The sequence below is a fragment of the Nicotiana tomentosiformis genome, chromosome 12, assembly GCF_000390325.3.
Source record: "Nicotiana tomentosiformis chromosome 12, ASM39032v3, whole genome shotgun sequence".
NCBI lineage: Eukaryota > Viridiplantae > Streptophyta > Magnoliopsida > Solanales > Solanaceae > Nicotiana > Nicotiana tomentosiformis.
This window is the reverse complement of record NC_090823.1, coordinates 13,244,726-13,266,478: the sequence shown is the minus strand read 5'-3', so window position 1 is coordinate 13,266,478 and position 21,753 is coordinate 13,244,726. Positions and strand designations below refer to the sequence as shown.

General features: G+C 38.0%; 1 protein-coding gene across 1 annotated transcript; it reads left to right on the top strand.

Moving 5' to 3' along the window:
• The first annotated feature begins 19,851 nt into the window (after positions 1-19,851).
• LOC138902259 (uncharacterized) lies at positions 19,852-20,271 on the top strand. The gene has a single exon (XM_070190103.1). The coding sequence runs from the start codon at positions 19,852-19,854 to the stop codon at positions 20,269-20,271; it is 420 nt and encodes a 139-aa protein (XP_070046204.1).
• The last annotated feature ends 1,482 nt before the right edge of the window (positions 20,272-21,753 follow it).

Here is a 21,753-nt window from a genome sequence, read left to right as displayed (position 1 = left end):
TCAAAATTTCTAATTTCTACGTTCCGGGTTATCCCCTATAAAGTCATAAACTTGATCATTCTGAACGAGCCTTATAGTGAACGATAGATGTTTAAAGTATGGGTTGCTTATAAAAATAGTGTGGATTTGAGTTGTGGTACCGATTAGGTAAGGAAAACTCGAAATACTTAATACTCCTAACCGCTTGTAAGCGTACTAAATGTCTTGATTGAGTGTGTCTAGTGGTTGATAAACTATAAAGATATTTGAATATGAATTAAATAAACTGGGAAAATAGAGTATGGACAACGTTTATAATTGTGTCTAGTGATGCCAAACTATAAAGATATTTGAATATGAATTAAATAAACTGGGGAAATAGAGTATGGACAACGTTTATAATTGTGTCTAGTGATACCTATGAAATGAGGAAATATATGAAACAAATTACGAAATGAGCCTCGACTCAACTGTCTTAAAATGACTTCTAAAAGTAAAATTTGCTTAAAAGCTCTATTGAGGTATATATGGCTAAACTCTCTTCTTTTTAGAATCAAACCCCTGGTGTTCGAGTGTTTGATGTATGTTCCTGACTTGATCATACTAGAATTGGTTACCTTAATGTGTTGTGTTGAAATATTTATGTTCAATAATTGTTCTAAATGTTTATCATGTCATCATGCTACTTGGGGTTGTGTTTGAAATGAGGAGTATGAGTTGACATAGGTTAAGAATTCATGTCAAGAGTCGAATAAAGCTTGCTAACCTAATTTGTATGAAAGGACTCCGTGTGATTAAGATTTTTCAAGCTCCTTTCCTTATATGTGCTATGCCTTATATGATAGGACTTATTGACATGGATGATACTGTTATTTGAACATATAAAAAGGGAAATATTTGAAATGTAAAGTACGGCCAAGAGCTAAGAACGATTTAATAAATAAAGCCCTCGTGCCAATGTATCAAAAGATGGCAAGGAGATGTAAAGTGACATGACTGATTGAATATGGTTGATGTCTCAAATGAGATGGCTTAACCGATCGGGCCGAGATCGGACTCCGTGTAAGAACACAGTGGTATTGTGGATGAAATTGTGAATATGGTTGATGTCACAAATGAGATGGCTTAGCCGATCAGGAAGAGATCGGACTACGTGTAAGAATACGGTGGTATTGTGGATTGTGGCACATGGCACTAAGATTACCAACATAATAAGATGAAAAGTGAACCGAGATCTTATGTAGTCATCTACTTGATGTTATAGTGTTTGTTTGAAGCTTTTATTGTACAACATGATTGTTTCCCTTTTTTGTGTGTTTCCTTGTTCCTTCCATTAAGGTTAGTGTTTAGCTCTTCATACTAGTATTATTCGTCAGTACTAACATCCCTTTTGCTGGGGTCGCTACATCTTTAAATGGATGTAGGTGGTTCCATAGCAGTCAGTGTTGGTCGCAGCTAGTGGCGCATCCTCTTTTCAGCTGACTTGGTGAGCCCCACTTCCTTTCGAGGTCATGTATCATTTGTTTATCATGTACTTTATTTTTTTGAGGTATAGCTGGAGCCTTGTTGCTGACATTTCTATATTACTCTTCAGTTTTATTTAGAGGCTCCATAGACAGGTTGTGGGTGGTGTTTGATATTGAAAATTAAATTAGAAATATTGGTATTTGGCAAATATGTTTTTCATCATATCTATAAAAATTGTAATATTTTGGATATTATGGTTGAAACTGCTAATGGAAACAAAATCAAGTTGTTAACGAAATATTTATATAGTATGATTAATGGAGTTCATCTCATCTTTATTCATGAATTAGTTTGGGGCTTACTCAGTCGAGTTTATTCGGTTGAGCGCCAATCGCGCTCCTCGGTTTTTGGGGTGTGACAGATACAAGGAAGAAATATAACAAGAATTACTACACTGACACTAAGGCAATTAAGACATCACAAAATAAATACATAATAAGAATGCCAAGGAAATGATGAAAACAAAACACAAGTGATATAAATGAAAGGTATCAACAAGAATCACTACCGAGGTACCGCCTCGTAGTATCATTTCACAAATCAAATCACAATATTTCCATATATCACCGTGGGATCCTTACATTTAGTTTTGAAAATTATTTTCCCGATATAGCTACCCACATTTTAGCCGACCTTATCACATCGCGTTGCTTCAAGTAGTTACCCTACTAGCAGTATGTTTATCAAGCCCATATTATCTCACCGCATGCGTTTCAACCCCAATCCTTATACCATAGCATGCGTATCAACATCACAACACATCACAAATCGCACCTCAAGGGCCTAATACCATAACTTGCCAAAGAAGTCAACAATAATAGTGTTTCCTCAATAATATAGCCGATGGCTCAACAACAATATGTACAAGAGTCTCAACAATAGAAACTGAAGGTCAATAACTCAACAAGAACAATATTTCAACAAATTTACAACTTTTCCCCAATATGAATCACGACCTTTATAGCTTCAACACCATAATTCAACAAAAATATATTCCAATAAGTAACAACTTAAAGTAAAGGAACTCAATAGTTAAATAATTAATAAGGAAATGAGAGAACAATAACTTCAACTAAGCATGTAAAAGCAAATAACAAGTAAGAGATGAGACAAGTATTTACGATGTCAAGTAATTCATGTAAGGATAGCTTAACGATGATGAAGATAACATGTTATGACAATTCAATTAAAGGCAAGAGAATAATCTACGCAACTCAAATCGGTCAATTACCACATTTAGCCCCTGCACCCACTCGTCACCTTGCGTATACATCCTTCACGTACCATAATTAACACAAAAACAACACCAATCCTAAGGGCTAATTCCCCCTCCCCCCCACAAAGTTAGGCAAGACACTTACCTCAAAACACGCTAACTCAATCCACTAGTAAGACATTTCCGTGATTATCCAACTCTGAACGACTCGAATCTAGCAAAAACGTTTTATACCATAAATACAAACTATAGGAAACTATCCCAAATAATAAAGTTGCAATCTTTAAAGAAAAACAAAAAGTCAACTCAAAAAGCCAACCTCGGGCCCGCATCTCAAAATCTGACCAAACTTACAAAATACGAATACCCATTCGATATCGAGCCCAACCATAAAACAATTACTCAAATTCGAGTATAATCACTGACCGCGATGATTTCCTTGAAAATCCCTCAAACAATTGCAACAAACCGAGCTCTCTAGGTCAAAATATGAAGAATGAATGAAAAACTCTCGAACTCACTATTTCTTCTCAGTGATGTACGCTTCTACAAGCCCTTAGCCCTATCTGCGGCTCTGCACCTGCAGAATGTCCATCGCAGGTGCAGCCCTTACTTAGGCCTAGCTCCTTTTGCTTCTGCAAGCCCACTTCTACGGAGATTCGGCCGCACCTACAGTCCTTCACAATTCCCTCCCAGGTCCTCTTCTGCGGAAGAAATGTCATGCCTGCGAATACGCATATGCGCCCAGGTGTCCGCACCTACGACCCTACCCTGGGCTGCCCTCTCCGCTTCTGCGATGACGCACCACACACCTGTGTATACGCACCTGCAGCCAAACCCTCTGCAAGTGCGATGTCACGAGAACAACAGTAGCCTCAACAATTCAACCAAGTCCAAAATAATATGATTTCAATCTATTTCACCCTCGGGCCCCCCGTGACCCCGTCCGAATATACCAACAAGTTCTAAAACACATAACGGACCTGCTCGAGACCTAAAATCGCATCAAATAACATCAATTCTATGAATCGCAATCCAATTCAAGCTTATTGAGACTATCAACATCCGACTTCCAAAATTAACGTCGATTCATATCAAAATAGCTCCGATTTATCTCAAATTTTTAACATAAGTGATAAATGACATAATGGACCTATTCCAACATTCGGAATATGAATCGAACCCCGATATCAATAAAATTATCCCGGTCAAACTTCTTAACCTACTAAAACTTAGACTTTCTAACTTTCGCCAATTCAAGCTGAAACAACCTACGAACCTCCAAATCAATATCCGGACACGCTCCTAAGTCCAAATTCATCACACGGAGCTATCAGAACTGTCCAAACTCAATTCTGGAGTCGTCTACGCAAACGCCAAACTCCGATTAACTCATTCAACTTAAGCCTCCAACATAGGGACTATGTGTTCCATTCACTCTGAAACTCACCGAAAACCAAAATCAAACACCCCGGAAAGTCACATAACCACAATATAACATAAGGGAGGAAATATAGAGGGGAATGAGGCTAAAAGACTTTAAACGATCGGCCGGGTCATGTAATGACCCAACCCTAGTGTATAAACCTTAAGGGTTATTAATTTTAGTGTCTGTTTATGATTTGGTATTTAATATTTCGCCTTGTTTATGTATTATTTCTATAATTAATGGTTGCAAATATTGATTCATGCCTATTTGACTTGGTTCTTCTTTCAGAAAGAGAGACTTAGTCTAGGAAAACTTGGCAAACAAGGATTGAGCTAGTTATGGTTTTGGCTAGTCTAATAAAATGGATTGAGCTAGAGATAGGGAAACCCGACTCGAGCTCATATAAATTGTTTGAATGTATACACAATTGGTCTTGAGAAAGCCAATTTGGGCATAACCATTCTATAACCGAGAGGTATTAAGTGGGTAATTGAGAATCGAGAGTTATAATACACCATGATCAACAAAACAAGCATTAACATGATTTACCTATTAGGTTAGCATTTAGGTGATGGTTACATCCCTAGGCTTTTTCCCGTTTGATTATAAACATAAAAAATAATTACTCGCTTTATAGTTTCTTCTAATTAGTTTAAATTTGTTAGTGTTAATTTTGGAATTGGAAAACAAACACCCTTTGTAGAAGCACAATTTAGATTTTTCACGTACTCTCATCAAGTATCTACCCTAACACCCCTTACAAGTGCCCTTTGGAATTCCACCCCGACTTTTGTTGTGTACTAAAATATTAACTACCATTTCCATTCACTATTGAGTACAGATGACGTAGATCAATATTTGGCGTCATTGCCGGTGAGTTTTGATAGTGTTATCTATATATTTGAGTGTTTTCTTGAAATATATTCTTTCCCTTCTGTGTTACTAATTTTGTTAAAGATATTGTAGGTACGAATGGCGAACAATGAGCCCGAAAATAGATCATTGGGTGAGTTGGACACCTAGGAGGAACAACTAGATGATGTGACTCAAGTGTCACAACCAGATCATCGAGGCCAGGGTCAACAAGAAAACGTTCCCCCACCACCCCCACACCCACCTCCACCACCACAACCACAAGCGGCACAACACCAGATTTTGCCCAATGAAGTTTATGCAAGTGCAATAGTCCCCCCTTGAATTAGGGCGGAAAACTTTGAAATTACCTGTATGATGCTCACTTTGCTAGAGCAACGAGGCTTTTCACCGGTGCGCCAAATTAAAATGCCTCTAAACATTTGAAGGGCTTTCTGGATATATGTTAAAGGATCAAGCAAACAAAATTTTTGGGGGATGCTTTGAGGCTAAGGCTTTTCCCCTTCTCTCTATGGGGTAAAGGTTTAAGTTGGTTGGAACGGTTTCCTAGTCAATCGATACATACTTGGGATGAAATGGCTGCAAATTTCATTGCTAAGGCTTTCTCTCCTGAGCACATGGCTACTCTTAGGGATAAAATATTGTCTATCAAGCAAGAGCCCAATGAAGCTATGCATGGGATTTGAGATATGTATCGGACAATGGTGAAAGAGTGCCCGAATAATGATATGATCGACAACATGATCCAACAAACTTTCTGTTTTTGTATTAATACTACGACTCAATGTGTGGTCAATAAATTGGCCGGTGGCAACTTATGACAATACCTTATGCGAAGGCATGTGATATTCTTGATGAGATGGCGGAAACATCGTCGGCATGGCAATCACGAGCCAATGTTCTACAAGGTAATCCAACCACGATTCACCTCCATAAAGAGTTGCAAGACCAGGGGCAAGCCATTGCCGATTTGTCAACAACCATGACTCAACTTGCAAAGGCCCAACTTAATCAAGTTCAAGCTCCTAAGCAAGTTTATGCTATGCAAGGGGTAAATATGTTGGTCAACAAGAAGAGGACCAAAGGTCCACATATGCAAGATGATGGTAGTTTTGATTAAGATGATTCTTATCATGAGCAAGAAAAAGAGGTTAAATATGTGAACAACTATCAAGGGAAAAGGAACAATTTCTAAGGCTCCAATCAACAACAACGGCGGCCACAAAATAAGCAAGGCTATTGGGGTTCTAACAATCAAGGGAGTTGGCACCACAACAACAACCAAAGAAATTGGAGTGAAAACAACCAAGAGAACTGGGGAGGCAACAATCAAGGTGGTTGGGGGTAACAATCAAGGAAATTGGGGGTCGGTGCCTTTGCAATTCACCACCTTATCCTTCCCGTGGTTCAAGCTCTTTGAACCATGAAATGGGCCGTATTGAGAACATGTTTAAGCAAATGATGGAAAAGAATACCAATTCAGATTCCCAACTTGCCTCAAGTGAAAAGCGACTTGTGGATGATGGCCAAGTGATACAAGAGGAGGAAATACCAAACAATGTTATTCAAACAAACACGAGGTTCAGATTTACATTGATGATGGTGTGGAAGAGACTCAAGAGAAGGTGAACCCGTCTAGGGAGCACATTATTGACATACAGAGCAGTAGTGCAAAAGGCTAAGGCACCATTTCCTAAGCCTCAACCTCCCTATCCTCCAAGACTTACCAAGAAAAATGGTGAGAATCAATTCAAGAAGTTCATTCAAATAATGAAAAGTCTCTCGATTAATGTGCCATTGGTCGAAGCTTCGGAACAAATGCCCGGTTATGCAAAGTTTATGAAAGACCTTGTGACCAAGAAGCAGTCAATGAATTTTGAAACTATCAAGGTTACTAATCAAGTGAGTGCAAGTTTTAATTCCATGGCTCCTAAATTTGAACACCACGGTGCTTTCACAATTCCTTGTACATTTATGAGTGCCAATTTAGCTAAAGCTCTTTGTGATCTTAGGGCGAGTATCAATTTGATGCCCTATTCGGTGTTTAAAACCTTTTGAATTGGTAAACCAAAACCCACATCTATGAGGCTACAAATGGTCGGTTGTACCATGAAGAGGCCTTTGGGAGTAATTGAGGATGTTTTGGTCCGAGTTGATAAGTTCATTCTTCTGGCGGACTTTGTTATTCTAGATTGTGAAGTCGATTATGAAGTGCTTGTCATTCTTAGGAGACATTTCCTTGCAACAGGTAAGGGTCTTTGTGATGTGGATGTCGGAGAACTCACTTCCCGGGTTGGTGATGAAAAAGTGGGTTTTCTATGCGTGTAAGTCTATGTGGCAACCAAATAGCAATGCAGTGTGTTCTTTTGTAGAATTGGTGACCAGTGTTATTGTTGATGATACAACTTCTATGATCAATGTTGGTGATATGTTGGAAGCCACGTTTCTCAACTTTGATGATGACGAGTTGGATGGATTCATGGAGTGTGTGAATTCTTTGTAAGGAAAGGGATCGGACAACTATGCACACCGAAAATTATCTTTGGATCTTGAGAATATGAAGAATCCTCCTAAAATGCCTTCTATTGAACCTACTTTGGAGTTGAATCCATTTCCTCCACACCTTCAGTATGAATTTATTGGCCCCTGTTCTAGTTTACCGGTTATTCTTTCCTCTTGTTTCACTAACGTGCATGTTGATTCCACATTGGCGGTTTTGCAAAAAAGGATGAAGGATATTGGGTGGACTTTGGTGGATATTCTGGGTATAAGACCCACATTTTGCATGCATAAGATCAAGTTGAGGATGGTGCTAAACTTTCCATTGAACATCAAAGAAGACTCAATGAGGCTATGCAAGAAGTATCCAAGAAGGATATTATCAAGTGGTTGGATGCCTGGGTAATCTACCTCATCTCCGATAGTTCATGGACTTCTACAGTTTAATGTGTCTGAAAGAATGGGGCATGACCGTTTTACCAATTATAAGATTGAGTTTATTCACACAAGAATGGTGACTGGTTGGAGAGTTAGTATGGATTATAGCAAGCTCAACAAATTCACAAGGAAATATCACATTCCATTTCCTTTCATGGACAAAATGCTCGATAGATTGGCCGGCTGTGATCTTGATGTGTACTCTAGCTGTAATCAAATTATTATTGCTCCAGAAGATCAAGAGAAAACAACCTTTACAAGTCCTTATTGTACGTTGGCTTTCAAGAGGATGCCTTTTGGTTTGTGCAATGCACCGACAACTTTTCAATGGGGTATGATGGCTATTTTATGGACTTGGTCGAGGACTACCTTGAAGTTTTCACGGATGACTTCTCGGTGGTTGGGGACTCTTTTGATTATTGTCTTGCAAATTTAGACAAAGTGTTGGCTAGATGTGAAGAGACCAATTTCGTGCTCAATTGGGAGAAATGTCATTTCATGGTTTAGGAACGCATTGTTATTGGACATATGATTTCAAAGAATTGCATTGATGTTGACAAGGCAAAGATTGAAGTGATTTCCATACTTCCATACCCAACTTAGGTGAAGGGTGTGAAGAGTTTCTTAGGCCATGCGGATTTCTATTTGTGCGTTATCAAAGATTTCTCTAAAGAGGTCAACCCATTGTGCAATCTCCTTAAGAAGGATGCCAAGTTTCATTTCAAGATGATTGTGTGTGACATTTTGAACAATTAAAGCTCAAGTTGCCAGTCACTCCAATCATTACCACTCCAAATTGGAGCTTGCCTTTTGAATTCGTGTGTGATGCAAGTGACGGAGCGGTTGGGTTTTTTTTGGGGAAACATATCAACAAAGTTTTTCATCTGGTTTACTATACTAGTAAGACTATGAATAGTGCCCAAGTCAATTACACTGTTACAGAGAAAGAGCTCCTTGCTATTGTGTTAGCAATTGAGAAATTTCGCCTGTACTTGATGGGCACCAAAGTTATTGTCCACACTAATCATGCAACGCTTCACTATCTTATGAGAAAAAAGAAATCTAAAGCTCGGTTGATGCTGTGGGTGCTCTTGTTGCAATAATTTTATATTGACATTCAAGACAAGAAGGGTAGTGAAAACCAAGTGGCATTTCACTTGTCTCGTTTGGAGGAGGAGGGGAGGCCACATGATGGCCTTGCAATCAACGACTCTGTTAAACCCCATGTTTTCGTACGTGAGAGTACGTCATAAGTCAATTGATGTAAGTTTAGAAATGAGATTATATTTGAAAGTACAAAGAGTAAGTTAATCATGTTACCTTGAAGGCTACAAAATTTTAAGATCATGGAAAACAAGTACCAAGAAGGCTGAAAGGCTTAGAAGATAAACAAATTGAAGAAAATAAGTTTCGTCGAATGTCGATAAGTTGGGAATGTTATAACATGTACTTTTGGGGTGGTATTAGGGTGCTTAACATGATAAGGAAGTCATGTTATGAGTTATTTTAGTCGTATGATAGTTGTGTATTACATTTGAATTCAAGCGAGTTGTGGAACAAAATTTGGCAATGGGTATCACAAGTTACATTCATTAATGTATTGAACATTAGGTCAAATGTAGCTGAGTTTTTATCCAAATATACTAGTAATTAAAGGTTCCACTAACAAAATTGAAGATCTATGAGTCTAGATTCTAACACATTAAACCGTTCATCGATACGACATTGGAGTAGAGAGATATTCGCGTTTTCGTGAGACTGCGCAAACATTTTAAAGTGCTTGGACGGCTCATTATTTGTCATTTTCGATCAAGGACAGTTCCCAAACTCTCTCAACACCTCTATAACAGTTCTCAAGGGTTCCAAAACGAATCCAAGGGTGTTTTACCTAAACCTAACCTCAAAAGTTATCCTAAGTGAAGAAAAGACTTTCTATGGTGTTGTGATGTGATTAAGGGTGCTTGTAAGCTAAAGGAAATTTGGTTCAACTTTGTTTTAAGGTTATTTATGGTATGTATAACACCCTATTTCTTGGTATTAGACTTATCTATGTGTTGGTTAAGTTATTTGGATGAAAAATTACAAGATAGAACTTGAAGTTGTAAGAAAGTTTTGTCTCTTATTGGACTATTTTGGAGTTGTGTATATGACTTCATATGAATGAAAATTGTGGGGAATATCTTGGTTATAATGTTCTTATTGTTTTTATTCTTGTTAATATGTTGAGTCTGTTGATGATGTTGTAAATAGGAGAAGAAGCAACCACACAATACCTAGAAGTTGTTCATGTCGTTGTTTTATCTTGTGGGGCTGTTTATTGTTACTTTTATGATGGATATAAGGTTGGAATGTCATGTCAATATATATGTTTATATTTTGGACCTATTGATGGTGTTGTAAGTATAGGGGATACGGGAAAAAGAGTTGGGATTTGGCTCCAATCAAGGCTTGCCGCTCGTCGTGTTAAATAGTAGTTTTGTTGTGACGTTTGTGCACTTGTTGTTGCATAGATTGATTGGTATTGTTGGGATGTTGGTATATGGTATTGGAGAAGTTCATTGTTACAGGGGAGATGCTGCCCAAATTTACATAAACGATCTACTAACATAAGTTACGGACTTAGCCTTTACTCAGCACCGATTTTGAATTTCCTTATGCTATGGTAGACTGAGTTGAGTTGTTTGAAGAGTTGCTTGGAAGATATTAAGGACTCAACGAGGTTAAGGTATGTTAAGGCTAAACCTTTCCATCATTTTGGCATGATCTTATAACTACATACGTTAATAACGAGACATAAAGAGAAGTTCGTACTCCTGAATTTATGTACATCATTATAGTCTCATAAGTTATAGTATTCTCCCTTATCAGGAATTTATATTAAATTAAGTATTGTCTTATTCCAGTAAAGAGAATAGAGGGTCAATACATATACACAGTATTACAATATTTTTAACCAGCATCGAGCTATAATCGATGGGCAGGCCCCTATTGGGAAACCTCTGGTCATATGGTAAGTTATATACCGAGCCTACTACAGCCGAGTGCCTATGAGTGAGCCCAGAATGGACGAGATATAGAGCCTAGTATGGCCGAGCGCCTATGAGCGAGCCTACTATAGTAGAGCAGTTACACATACCGAGCCTTATAGGGCCAAATCATTATTTTACTTAGTATATTGAGAGAGTTGAGATAGTATACACATGTAAGCATATCTTTAAATTATCATTGACTCCCAGTTACATTCAGTTTATTATATTATCAATACAGTTTTAGATTTCAGTTATTCAGTTGCCTTACGTACTCGGTACATTATTTCTTAGTGACGTCCCTTTTGCCGGGGACGCTGTATTTCATGCATGTAGGTCCTGATTGACAACTAGATACACCTTCCCAGTAGACAGAGTCAAACATCAATTTGGTGGGTAAGCTCCACTTCGTTGGAGTTACCAGGTCTAGACCTTGGTGTCCATTTTATATATACATGTTTGATAGGTAGGTCAAGGCCCTATCCCGACTATGACATAGTTCAGCTATCGCCTGAAGCTTGTAGAGTAGTCCTGTATATTTTGTATATCAGTAGATTTTCATGGTAGCCTTATCAGCCTGCACAGTTATATATATGAGCTTTTGGGTATGTTTACCCCCCAGATGAGAGAGACGATATTTTGAGATGGTTTGGGGTATCAGAGCAGTTTTATCCTAGGGAGTCTACAAGCCGTGTCTAATATAACAACAGATAAGGGTACGGGTTGAGAGAGAATTCTTGACGACTTGGCCCTACTTAAGGCCCTATCAAATCGTGCATACCCATACCAAATGTGCAAATTTCCATCATAAGAACCTAAGATGGGAATATCAAACACACCCCGTGAATAGAAAGCCATGGGAGAATCAGAAGGTAAAAGTATAAGTTTCAATAGGTAATAGAAGCAAGGTGAAGTGGGGTAACATAAATAGTTTAAGAGAAGGATGTGATATCAGGATGTAACTGGGGTTAGAGTATCCCAAAATAGTGGATGCATTGTTAGCGTTAAATGACATTTCCTAAGGATATTGTAAATGTGATTGGAGTTCTCCGTGTGAGGCACCCAAGTGGCGCACTCTATAATAGTACAGTCAGATATGAATACTAGAATGTTCAAAATTTTTATAAGATAGGCAGTGGAATCCTAGAAGGGATAAATATTTACCTTAGTATGACTCCCGCCCCTGGTAAAAAGGGAATAATATGCGACCCGAAGAGCCAGTAAGATGGAGCAAGGGGAGATAAAAGTTAAAGAATGTTTTGTTGATGTTTTTAGAATAAGGTAATAGACAGAGATATTAGCAAGAGAATAAGAAGAGAGTAAATGAAGCATTACGAGTAAGATGTGATAAAAGGGTGATAACAGTAAATCATAATATAATAGGATGATAGAGTCTATAGTCAAGTAAAGAAAAAGACAAGAGGTGACATGCCTTGAGACTATAAAAGAGTATAAGCCATAAAGTCATATCCTTATTTTGAGAAATGGGTTGGTGACTCTAACGTGATTACTAGAAGGCCAAGTTAGACCCCATGAGTTAGGGATTGGAGGATTTGATAATAGTCGACATCATGAGAATTTCAAAGACCGTGTTCCGGCAAAAATAGAATGGAAAACTGAAGAATAACCTTTAAGGGTCATTCAATAATATTCTTCCCTAAAGCAAGCAATGTAAGCAAAGTTAAGCTTAAAGGACTAAGTGTGCCAGTTACACTAGGTGTCACCCTCATGCGTAAGGAATTTAGTTATCCCTGGTATAGAAGGGTTATCGCAAGGCGAGTAAGAGTCAGTGAAGATGTGAAAAGATGTCAAAAATAAAGAGGTCAATATGGACTAGTAAAGGCGAAAGGGGTGAGATTGCATTTATTCAGATCCTATAGATATGTTATGACTCTAGAACATTATACAAGCACGATGGCAAGGAGATGCAATAAGGGTTCGCTCCCAGGATGTTATTGATAAATAAGTGCGAATGAACACTTGATACACAAGGAGCCAGTGCGAGAGGTAAGTTAAGACAAAGGAATTAACCCAAGAGTGATTACGCAGAATACAAATATGAGAATGGACCAACGAGTAGTTAGTAGTTGATTCAGGAAGAGCCTAGTTATGCCTAGACAAGAGGATATAGATAAATCAGTAGATCGTGGAAGATAAACCTAGTGAACCCCAGCGCAGGGAATTCAGGCTCGCAAATATGACATCGTAATACTTGAGAATTATTCAGATAGGAGTTGAGGTAGTTATAGTTGCCGTAAAGGTGCTACAAAAATAAAAGAGTGCCACGTGGGAGACATAAAATAAATTTGAGTTCGGAAGTAACCCTACGAGAACAAGGGCACAGAGGTATGTAACTAAGGATATTTATAGGTGAGTAAGAACATCAAAAATTTCGTCTGGTATATGATGTGATAAGCTCACAGCTTTACACGAGTCAGAGAGTCTTCCCTAAGCGTGACAACGAAAGTCTAGCTGGGATAAAAAGGAATAAGGCTTAAACCTAATCGTAGTGACCTAAATAAATAATGGTCTTGTAACAACAGTATCACTACAACATCGTATGCACTCTATAAGACAGTGGCACCTATTGTGACTAAGGAACGAGAAGTAAAATCAAAAGTAATATTCGAGATTATATGATGCAAAAAAACCCAATATATATGGGCACTAAGATAAGCCAAGTATTCATGCAACACGTGGAAAAACGACCAGGAAAAGTAATTGCTTACTTTTAAAGAAAGCCGAGAAGGCATGAAAGGAATTATTTGAACAATGACCCAGAGTTAGTTACATTATGAACACACTTAAGATTTCAGAGTATTATATATGCAGCATATATGTTGACATTCTTATAGCTATAGGACACTCCAGTATAAGTTAAAAGAAAGACTTGAGTCCACCTCACAGACAAAGTCTTGAATTGTTAGAAGATTATATTATGGATATTCCATAGCGTCCACAAAAGGAAACAACAATAACTAATACACTGAGCCGCAGATCAGAAGATAATGTAAGACTACTTAAAGGCTAAGATAGAAGAGGAAACTAAAGAGTTACATCAGCTAAGTGAATCATGAGTCTGATTATTAGACCTCGACGAGTATAGAAATCATGATTCAGAACATTGTAGAATCACTCTAAATATCAGAGATACAAAAGAGATAGTACAACGGCCATATTCTATAATGGCTCTACGATAAATCTAGTTAGAAGAGTGCCAACCTCATAAAGAGTCAGTATGAAGCTTCAGTCGGATTATGTATGCACATGAGGTGCAAGTATTATAGTAGAGCTTTAAGGTGTGGATGTGAATTCCACCTATGTTTAAGGGAGGTTATGAAAGAGATAGAAGATACGATGCGAATTTTAAAGGCAAGTAAGGTAAAGGTGAAAAAGATACAAGACGACCAAGTATAGAAGGTTATGAATAATGTATATTTCAGATAGAGGGCTAGAAACATCATGATTCTGTATCCAGTAATGATAGTAGTGTCGTCAGTAGCATATCTTCCACCCTATGGTTTCCAGTTACCAAAAGGTCTAGTTAAGGGAGTAAAGAAGAGTTAGAGATAGTGTGGTGTCTCTCTTGAGGTTCCAGAATAACATAAGAAAATCTATGGTGCTAGAGAGTTAAAGGAAGGTTGCAAGTAGTATAAATAGATATGTGTAGGTCACAACCTAAGGTATGGTAGAGCGACATAGGTTTAGGTAGACAGGAGTAAGGATATGAAAAGGTGAGTGAGAAGGTGACGAGAATAGGTAAGTCCTCGGGATTAAACTCATCACAACAAGAGAGCTGATGGTTTCTGTAAGTTATAAAAAGCTTAGTATGGCATGAGTGAACTCAAAGGAGTTTAAGACTAGGAGAATTTAGAAGAGATGGAATGCAGCCCTAGTGGTAGAATAAGGGTGTAATTGTGCTAGATAAGAGGATGGCGTTTAGGCCTTTGATTGTGTAATGATTCAAAGAAAAGGGATTTCATGAATTGTAGAGGATTAATACCCCCATAAGGTGAATCACATTGGGATGCTATGAAATACGGTTATTGAAGTATAGTATTGTCCCTAAGTGGATCGGGCAAATAACTCCAGATGTTCCCCGATGAGATGTGAGCCCTAGTGATAATATATTACATAAGAGGTTTCAAGTTATCAGTGGTAGATTATAGATCAACATTAAGGTGAATCAACAATAGATGGATAAAGGTTATAAAGTATGAGATGCGATCAGGACGTCATTCATAAGATGAATAGTAATGAGGAAGAACTAAAGGACTTAGATTTATACATATAGGATAAACAACGAGAGAGTAACCTGGAGTTGGGTAGCAGGCATCGGGAATAATAAACCGAAGTAAGAGTTATGGTATAGTATGACCTACCTAGGTGTAATAAAGCCATAAGCATAGATAACCGAGGCTTTGAAACAAGATATAGCAATAGTCGAAAGTTCGACAAAGTACCGAGCAAAAATATTCAGTATACCAATAGATTCCCAGAGGGACAGCTTGTCATAGTTCTGTATATGTTCACAAAATGAAGCCTAGAGATTGGCTAAAAGCTGGAGGAGAAACGAGAGAAGAGTCGCATTGGCGCACTTACAAGGACAAAATCGTACAAGCTGCATGATAGAAGGTAGAAACAGTTATGAAATCGGAAGAATTCTGACCACAGATCGTGCTGTGAGAAAGAGGCCTGAAGGGGGGAATGCCCTGACCTTTAGATTTATTCACAGAACAGTTTCCTAGATGACAAAGATTGTATTAAAGTATTCATAAGAGCTATAGATTATGAGACTGATAAGTGCATTAGTCAACATTCAAGGACGAATGTTCCAAAGGGGGGAATGATGTTACACCCCATGTTTTCGTAAATGAGAGTACAATTAATATAAGTTCAGAAATGAGATTATATTTGAAAGTACAAAAAGTAAGTTAATCATGTTACTTTGGAGGTTAAAACTTTAAGATCATAGATAACTAGTACCAAGTTGGGAATGTTATAACATATACTTTTAGGGTGGTATTAGGGTGCTTACCATGATAAGAAGGTTATTTTATGAGTTATTTTAGTCGTAGGAGAGTTGTGTATTACATTTTGAATTCAAACGAGTTGCGAAACAAAAATTGGCAAAGGTCATCACAAGTTACATTCATAAATGTGCAGAAAATTAGGTCAAATGTAGCTGAGTTTTTCTCCCAATATACTTGGAATTACTTAATGATTCACCTACCAAATTGAATATCTATGAGTCTACTTTCTAACACATTAAACTGTTCATCGATACTATATTGGAGTAGAGAGATATTCGCGTTTTCATGAGATCGCGCAAGCACCTCCCAGTGGGACACACTTAGGTAGTGGACGAACCTTGAACATTTTAAAGGGCTTGGACGGCTCACGTTTTGTCATTGATGAGTGGTGATTCTACCACTTATTCTAGTCTCTTTTCTTTAATTTTTGTGCCTTTAATTATAAAATGAGGTGATTTATGGTGTGCATTGCTAGATTTACGGGTAAATGATGCATGAAGAGAGTTGAATTCAATTGAAGTAGAATTAAGAAAAATAGAGTTAAAAAGTGCAAATTCCTTCAGTGTTTCTGCACCTGCGCAACACTGCTCGCTTCTGCGAGCTCACTTATGCGAGACAAGACTTGCATCTGCGGAAGAAGACCTGGGCAGGCAAAATTGCATCTGCGATTGGTTTACCGCATCAACGGTCATGCTTCTATGATTTATGTCCGCTTCTGCGGACACGCTTATGCGCATGGTGGTCCGCTTCTACGGAAGTATATATGTCCAAAACATCCACTTCTGCGAGAGTGTATCCACTTATGTGGAGGCACACCTGCATTGATGCTTTCGCATGTGCAGTCAACGGGCTTCAGATCTGGGTAATTTTGGCAAGTTATATTTTTTCGTTTCCAAACCCACAATTACACGACCTAGACTATTGGAAACACATCTTTGACTTATTTTCAGTCTTTAGACTAGAGAGAACAAGTTTTGGAGCTAGGGTTCTTGCACACACACTTGGGTCTTGAAGATTTGAAGCTTTTGGTTGAGAATTTCTTACCCATTTATGTTCATTTCTTCATTTCCTTACTTTGTATTGTATATATAAGTGTGTAGTATTTATTTCAACATATGGAAATATTCAAAGTGTCTATTAAATATCTTGTTGTGGTTATGTATTAAACGATTTTTATTTATTATGAAGTGAGTTATTGTTTCTTTAATTATTCTTGTTCTTTAATATTTCCAAAGGGATTAGCTAACCCTAGGACTCGCCCATTAGTTTTGGGAAAGATAACTTGGGGTTGGGAAATATTAATTAACAAGAACTTGAGGCTTTAACCCTCACTTTATAGAATCTACCTAGGGTTAGGATTGAACTACTTGTAGCCATAATCGGGTGTGCTTAATCTCTTAATTGTTTTAGGAATAATTCAATTAGGAAGTCTTGTTAGTCTTCGGAAGAAGCTAATATAGAATTAATTATCCGAGGCTAATTAACATAACTTCGCTCATATTTGTTAAATCGTGAAATACATTGGATTGTTACTTGAGTGTAATTCCCAATGCATCCATGCTTGTAGCCATTGATCATTTTATTTTCTTTCTAGGTTAGTTTACATTTTCACATTTAGTGATAAATATTTTCAAAAATCATCTAAGTGTTTGACTTAGTATAATAAGTGATAATTCTCTTACACGCCAAATCGCCTACATATTGTTTTATGTGGGATTCGACCCCGACTCATAGTTGGGTAAATTATATTGCATGCGATCGTTACTATTTAGTAGTGGATTTGGACGCCATCAGTCATTTTTGACCAAGGACAGTTCCCAAACTCTCCAAGAGCTCTGTAACAGTTCTCAAGGGTTCCAAGTCGAATCCAAGGGTGTTTTAACTAAACCTAACATCAAAAGTTATCCTAACTGAAGAAGAGAGTCACCATAGTGTTGTGATGTGAATAAGGGTGCTTGTAAGCAAAGGGAAGCTTTGGTTCGAGTTATTTCAGACTATTTAAGGTATGTATAACAACCTATTTCTTAGGATTAGTCTTATCTATGTGTTGGTTAAGTTATTTGGATGAAGAATTACAAGATAGAACTTGAAGTTGTATAAGAAATTGTTGTCTCTTATTGGACTATTTTGGAGTTGTGTATATGATTTCATCTGGCTGGAAATCATGGGGAATAACTTGGTTATAATGTTCTTATTGTTGTTATTCTTGCCAATATGTTGAGTATGTTGTAAATAGGAGAAGAAGCAAGCACACAATACCTAGAAGTTGTTCATCATTTCGTTGTTTTTTCTTGTGGGGCTATTTGATGTTACCTTTATGATTGATATAAGGTTGGAATGTCATGTAAATATATATTTCTATATTCTTTACCTATTTATGGTGTTGTAAGTACAAAGGAGGTGGAAAAAAGAGTTGGGGTTTGGTTCCAATCCAAGCTTGCCGCTCATCATGTTAAATAGTAGTTTTGTGTGTGATGTTTGTGCACTTGTTGTTGTGTAGATTGATTGGTGTTGTTGGGCTGTTGGTATATGGTATTGGAGAAGGCCATTGTTATCGGGGCGATGCTTCCCAAATTTATATGAATGAGCTAATAGCTTAAGTTACGGACTTAGCCTTTACTCAACACCGATTTTGAATCTCCTTATGCTATGGTAGACTGGATTATGTTGTTTGAAGAGTTGCTTGGAAGCTATTAAGGACTCAACGAGGTTACGGTATGCTAAATCTAAACCCTTCCTTCATTTTGGCATGATCTTGTAACTATATGCGTTAATAACAAGACATAAAGAGAAGTTCGTACTCCTGAATTTATGTACATCTTTCTAGTCTCATAAGTTACAGTATTATCCCTTATCGAGACTTTATATTCAGTCAAGTATTGTCTTCTTCTAGTATAAAGAACAGAGGGTCCAATATATATATATATATATATATATATATATATATATATATATATATATATATATATATATATATATATATATATATATATATATTATTACATTATTTTCACCACCATCGAGGTATAATCGAATAACAGGCCCTATATGGCAACCTCTGATCAGATGGTAAGTTATATACCGAGCCTACTGTGGCCAAGTGCCTATAAGTGAGCCCACAATGGCCGATATACAGAGCCTAGTATGGCCAAGCACCTATGAGAGAGCCTACTACGGCAGAGCAGTTACACATACCGAGCATTATAGAGCCAGACAACTATTTTACATATTATATTGAGAGAGTTGAGTTAGTATCAGTAGGCAAGAATATCTCCAGATTATTATTGGCTCCCAGTTACACTGAGTTATTATATTATCACTTCAATTTAAGATTTCAGTTATTCAGTTGCCTTACGTACTCGGTTTATTATTTCGTACTAATATCCCTTTTACCGGGATGCTACATTTCATGCCTGCAGGTCGTGATAGACAACTGCATAGACCTTCCCAATAGACACAGTCATACATCATCTTTGTAGGTAATCTCCACTTCCCCGTAGTTACCAGGTCTAGACATTGGTGTCCATTTTATATATACAGGTTTGATGGGTAGGTTGAGGCCCTGTCCCGACCATGTTACAGTTCAGCTATCGCTAGAGGTTTGTAGATGAGTCCTGTATATTTTGTATATTAGTAGATGTTCATGGTAGCCTCATCAGCCTGCACAGTTATATATATGAGCTTTTGGGTATGTTTAACCCCCGAATGAGAGAGACGATATTTTGAGATGATTCAGAATATGGCCATATCGGCCTATGTTGAGGGTTACCCCTCCAGAGTCACAGTTACAGAGTGGTACGCTCGGGCTGAGTATGGAACCGGGTGCTGGCCATGCTTCTTCAGGTTTGGGGCTTGACATACTCTTTCCCCAATGAGCAACTTTTGGAACTATCACTGAAAGAGGTGTTGTGGTTTGTGGATTTTGAAAATTTTCTTGTGAGTGGTATCATTCCGGATGAGTTCTCTTCAAACCTAAGGAAGAAGCTCAAAATAGATTGTCATGATTATTATTGGGATGAGTCATACCTTTTTCGTATTTGTACGGATGGGGTGATTAGAAGGTGTGTACTAGGAGAGAAAGGTGATGTTCTTGGTGCTTGTCATTCTTCGTCATATGGTGGTCATGATGGTGGAGCAAGAACGATGGCCGATGTTCTAAGATGGGGTTTCTATTGGCCGACTCTTTACAAAGATGCAAGTGATTTAGTGAAAAGATGTGATGAATGTCAACGGGCCGGTGGAATTTTATAAAACAAATGAGATTCCTCTCACGACCATCTTGGAGATTGATATTTTTAAAGTTTGGGGCATTGACTTTATGGGACCTTTTGTCAATGGTCGTGGTGGATTATGTGTCCAAATAGGTTGAAGCCATCGCCTTACCCAACAATGAGCCGAGAAGTGTAGTGGCTTTCTTGAAGAAAAATATTTTTACAAGATTTGGTACTCCATGTGCAATCATAAGTGATGGGAGGTCACACTTTTGCAACAAGGCTTTTGACACTTTACTTAGCAAGTATGGTGTGACTCACAATGTCACGACTCCCATTCATCCACATTCTAGTGGTCAAGTGGACGTCTCCAACATGGAGATAAAGAGTAAAAAGAGTAGCCACGTGCACTAAGCTCCCGCTGTGCGTGAGGTCTGGGGAAGGGATGGACCAAAAGGATTTATAGTACGTAGTCTTACCCTGCATTTATGCAAGAGGCTGTTTCCATGGCTTGAACCCGTGTAAGTAAAAGGGTAGAGATGGAAGAAGCTTGATGATGCATTGTGGGCTTATAGGACGTCTTGCAAAATACCTATCGGAATTTCTCCATACTGCTTAGTGTTCGGGTAACCTTGTCATCTTCCGGTGGAACTAGAGCACAAAGCAATGTGGGCCTTGAAGAAATTGAATCTTGATTGGGATGTAGCCGCTAACTTGTGGGTTGCACACTTGAATGAATTGGATGAGTTCAAATACCATGCATATGAGAGTTCGTCCTTGCACAAAGAAAAGATGAAATATCTTCATGACAAGTAAATTTGGAACAAAGAGTTCAAGATCGTTGATCTTTTATTGTTATTTAACTCAAGGTTGAGGATGTTTCCCGGGAAGCTTAAGTCCAAGTGGAGTGGTCCATTTGAAGTTATTGGTGTAACACCCTTCGGTGCATTGGATTTGATGAACCAGAACAATGAAATATTCCAAGTCAATGGTCACCGGGTAAAGCACTACTTTGGTAAAGTTTGAGAGAGCCACATGGTGGCAGTCATTTATTTCACTTGAGGCTCCAAGTTCTTTTCCTTTTCTTTAAATAGTTTGATGTTTTTTTCTTATTTTTTTAAACTTGATTTGAAGTGTGCAGTAGGCTTGAGTATATATGAAAGATGGGTAGACAAAATTGTGTAAGTGGAGCAGAAAATACGGACCGCACTTTTCAATTGTGCGGTTGCAGAAAAGATTGTGCCACAGTAGAAAACTTTGTGTGGCCGCAAATTTCATTTGATGACAGCACTTCATGAAGCTAAACAAGATGTCAAATGACAAGTCTCTGAACTTTTTCCCTGTCAGTGCGGGGCAAATGTGCAACCGCAAGGAGAATTCTTAGGGCGTATTTGAAATTGTGCGGACTGCACATGTGAAACAGACCACTAAGGCCATGTGAAAGAGTGCGGACTCCACTTGGAATTATACGGCTGCCTTGGTCCTTTTCCCTCTTAATAACTCTTACTCTGAGAGCTTACCT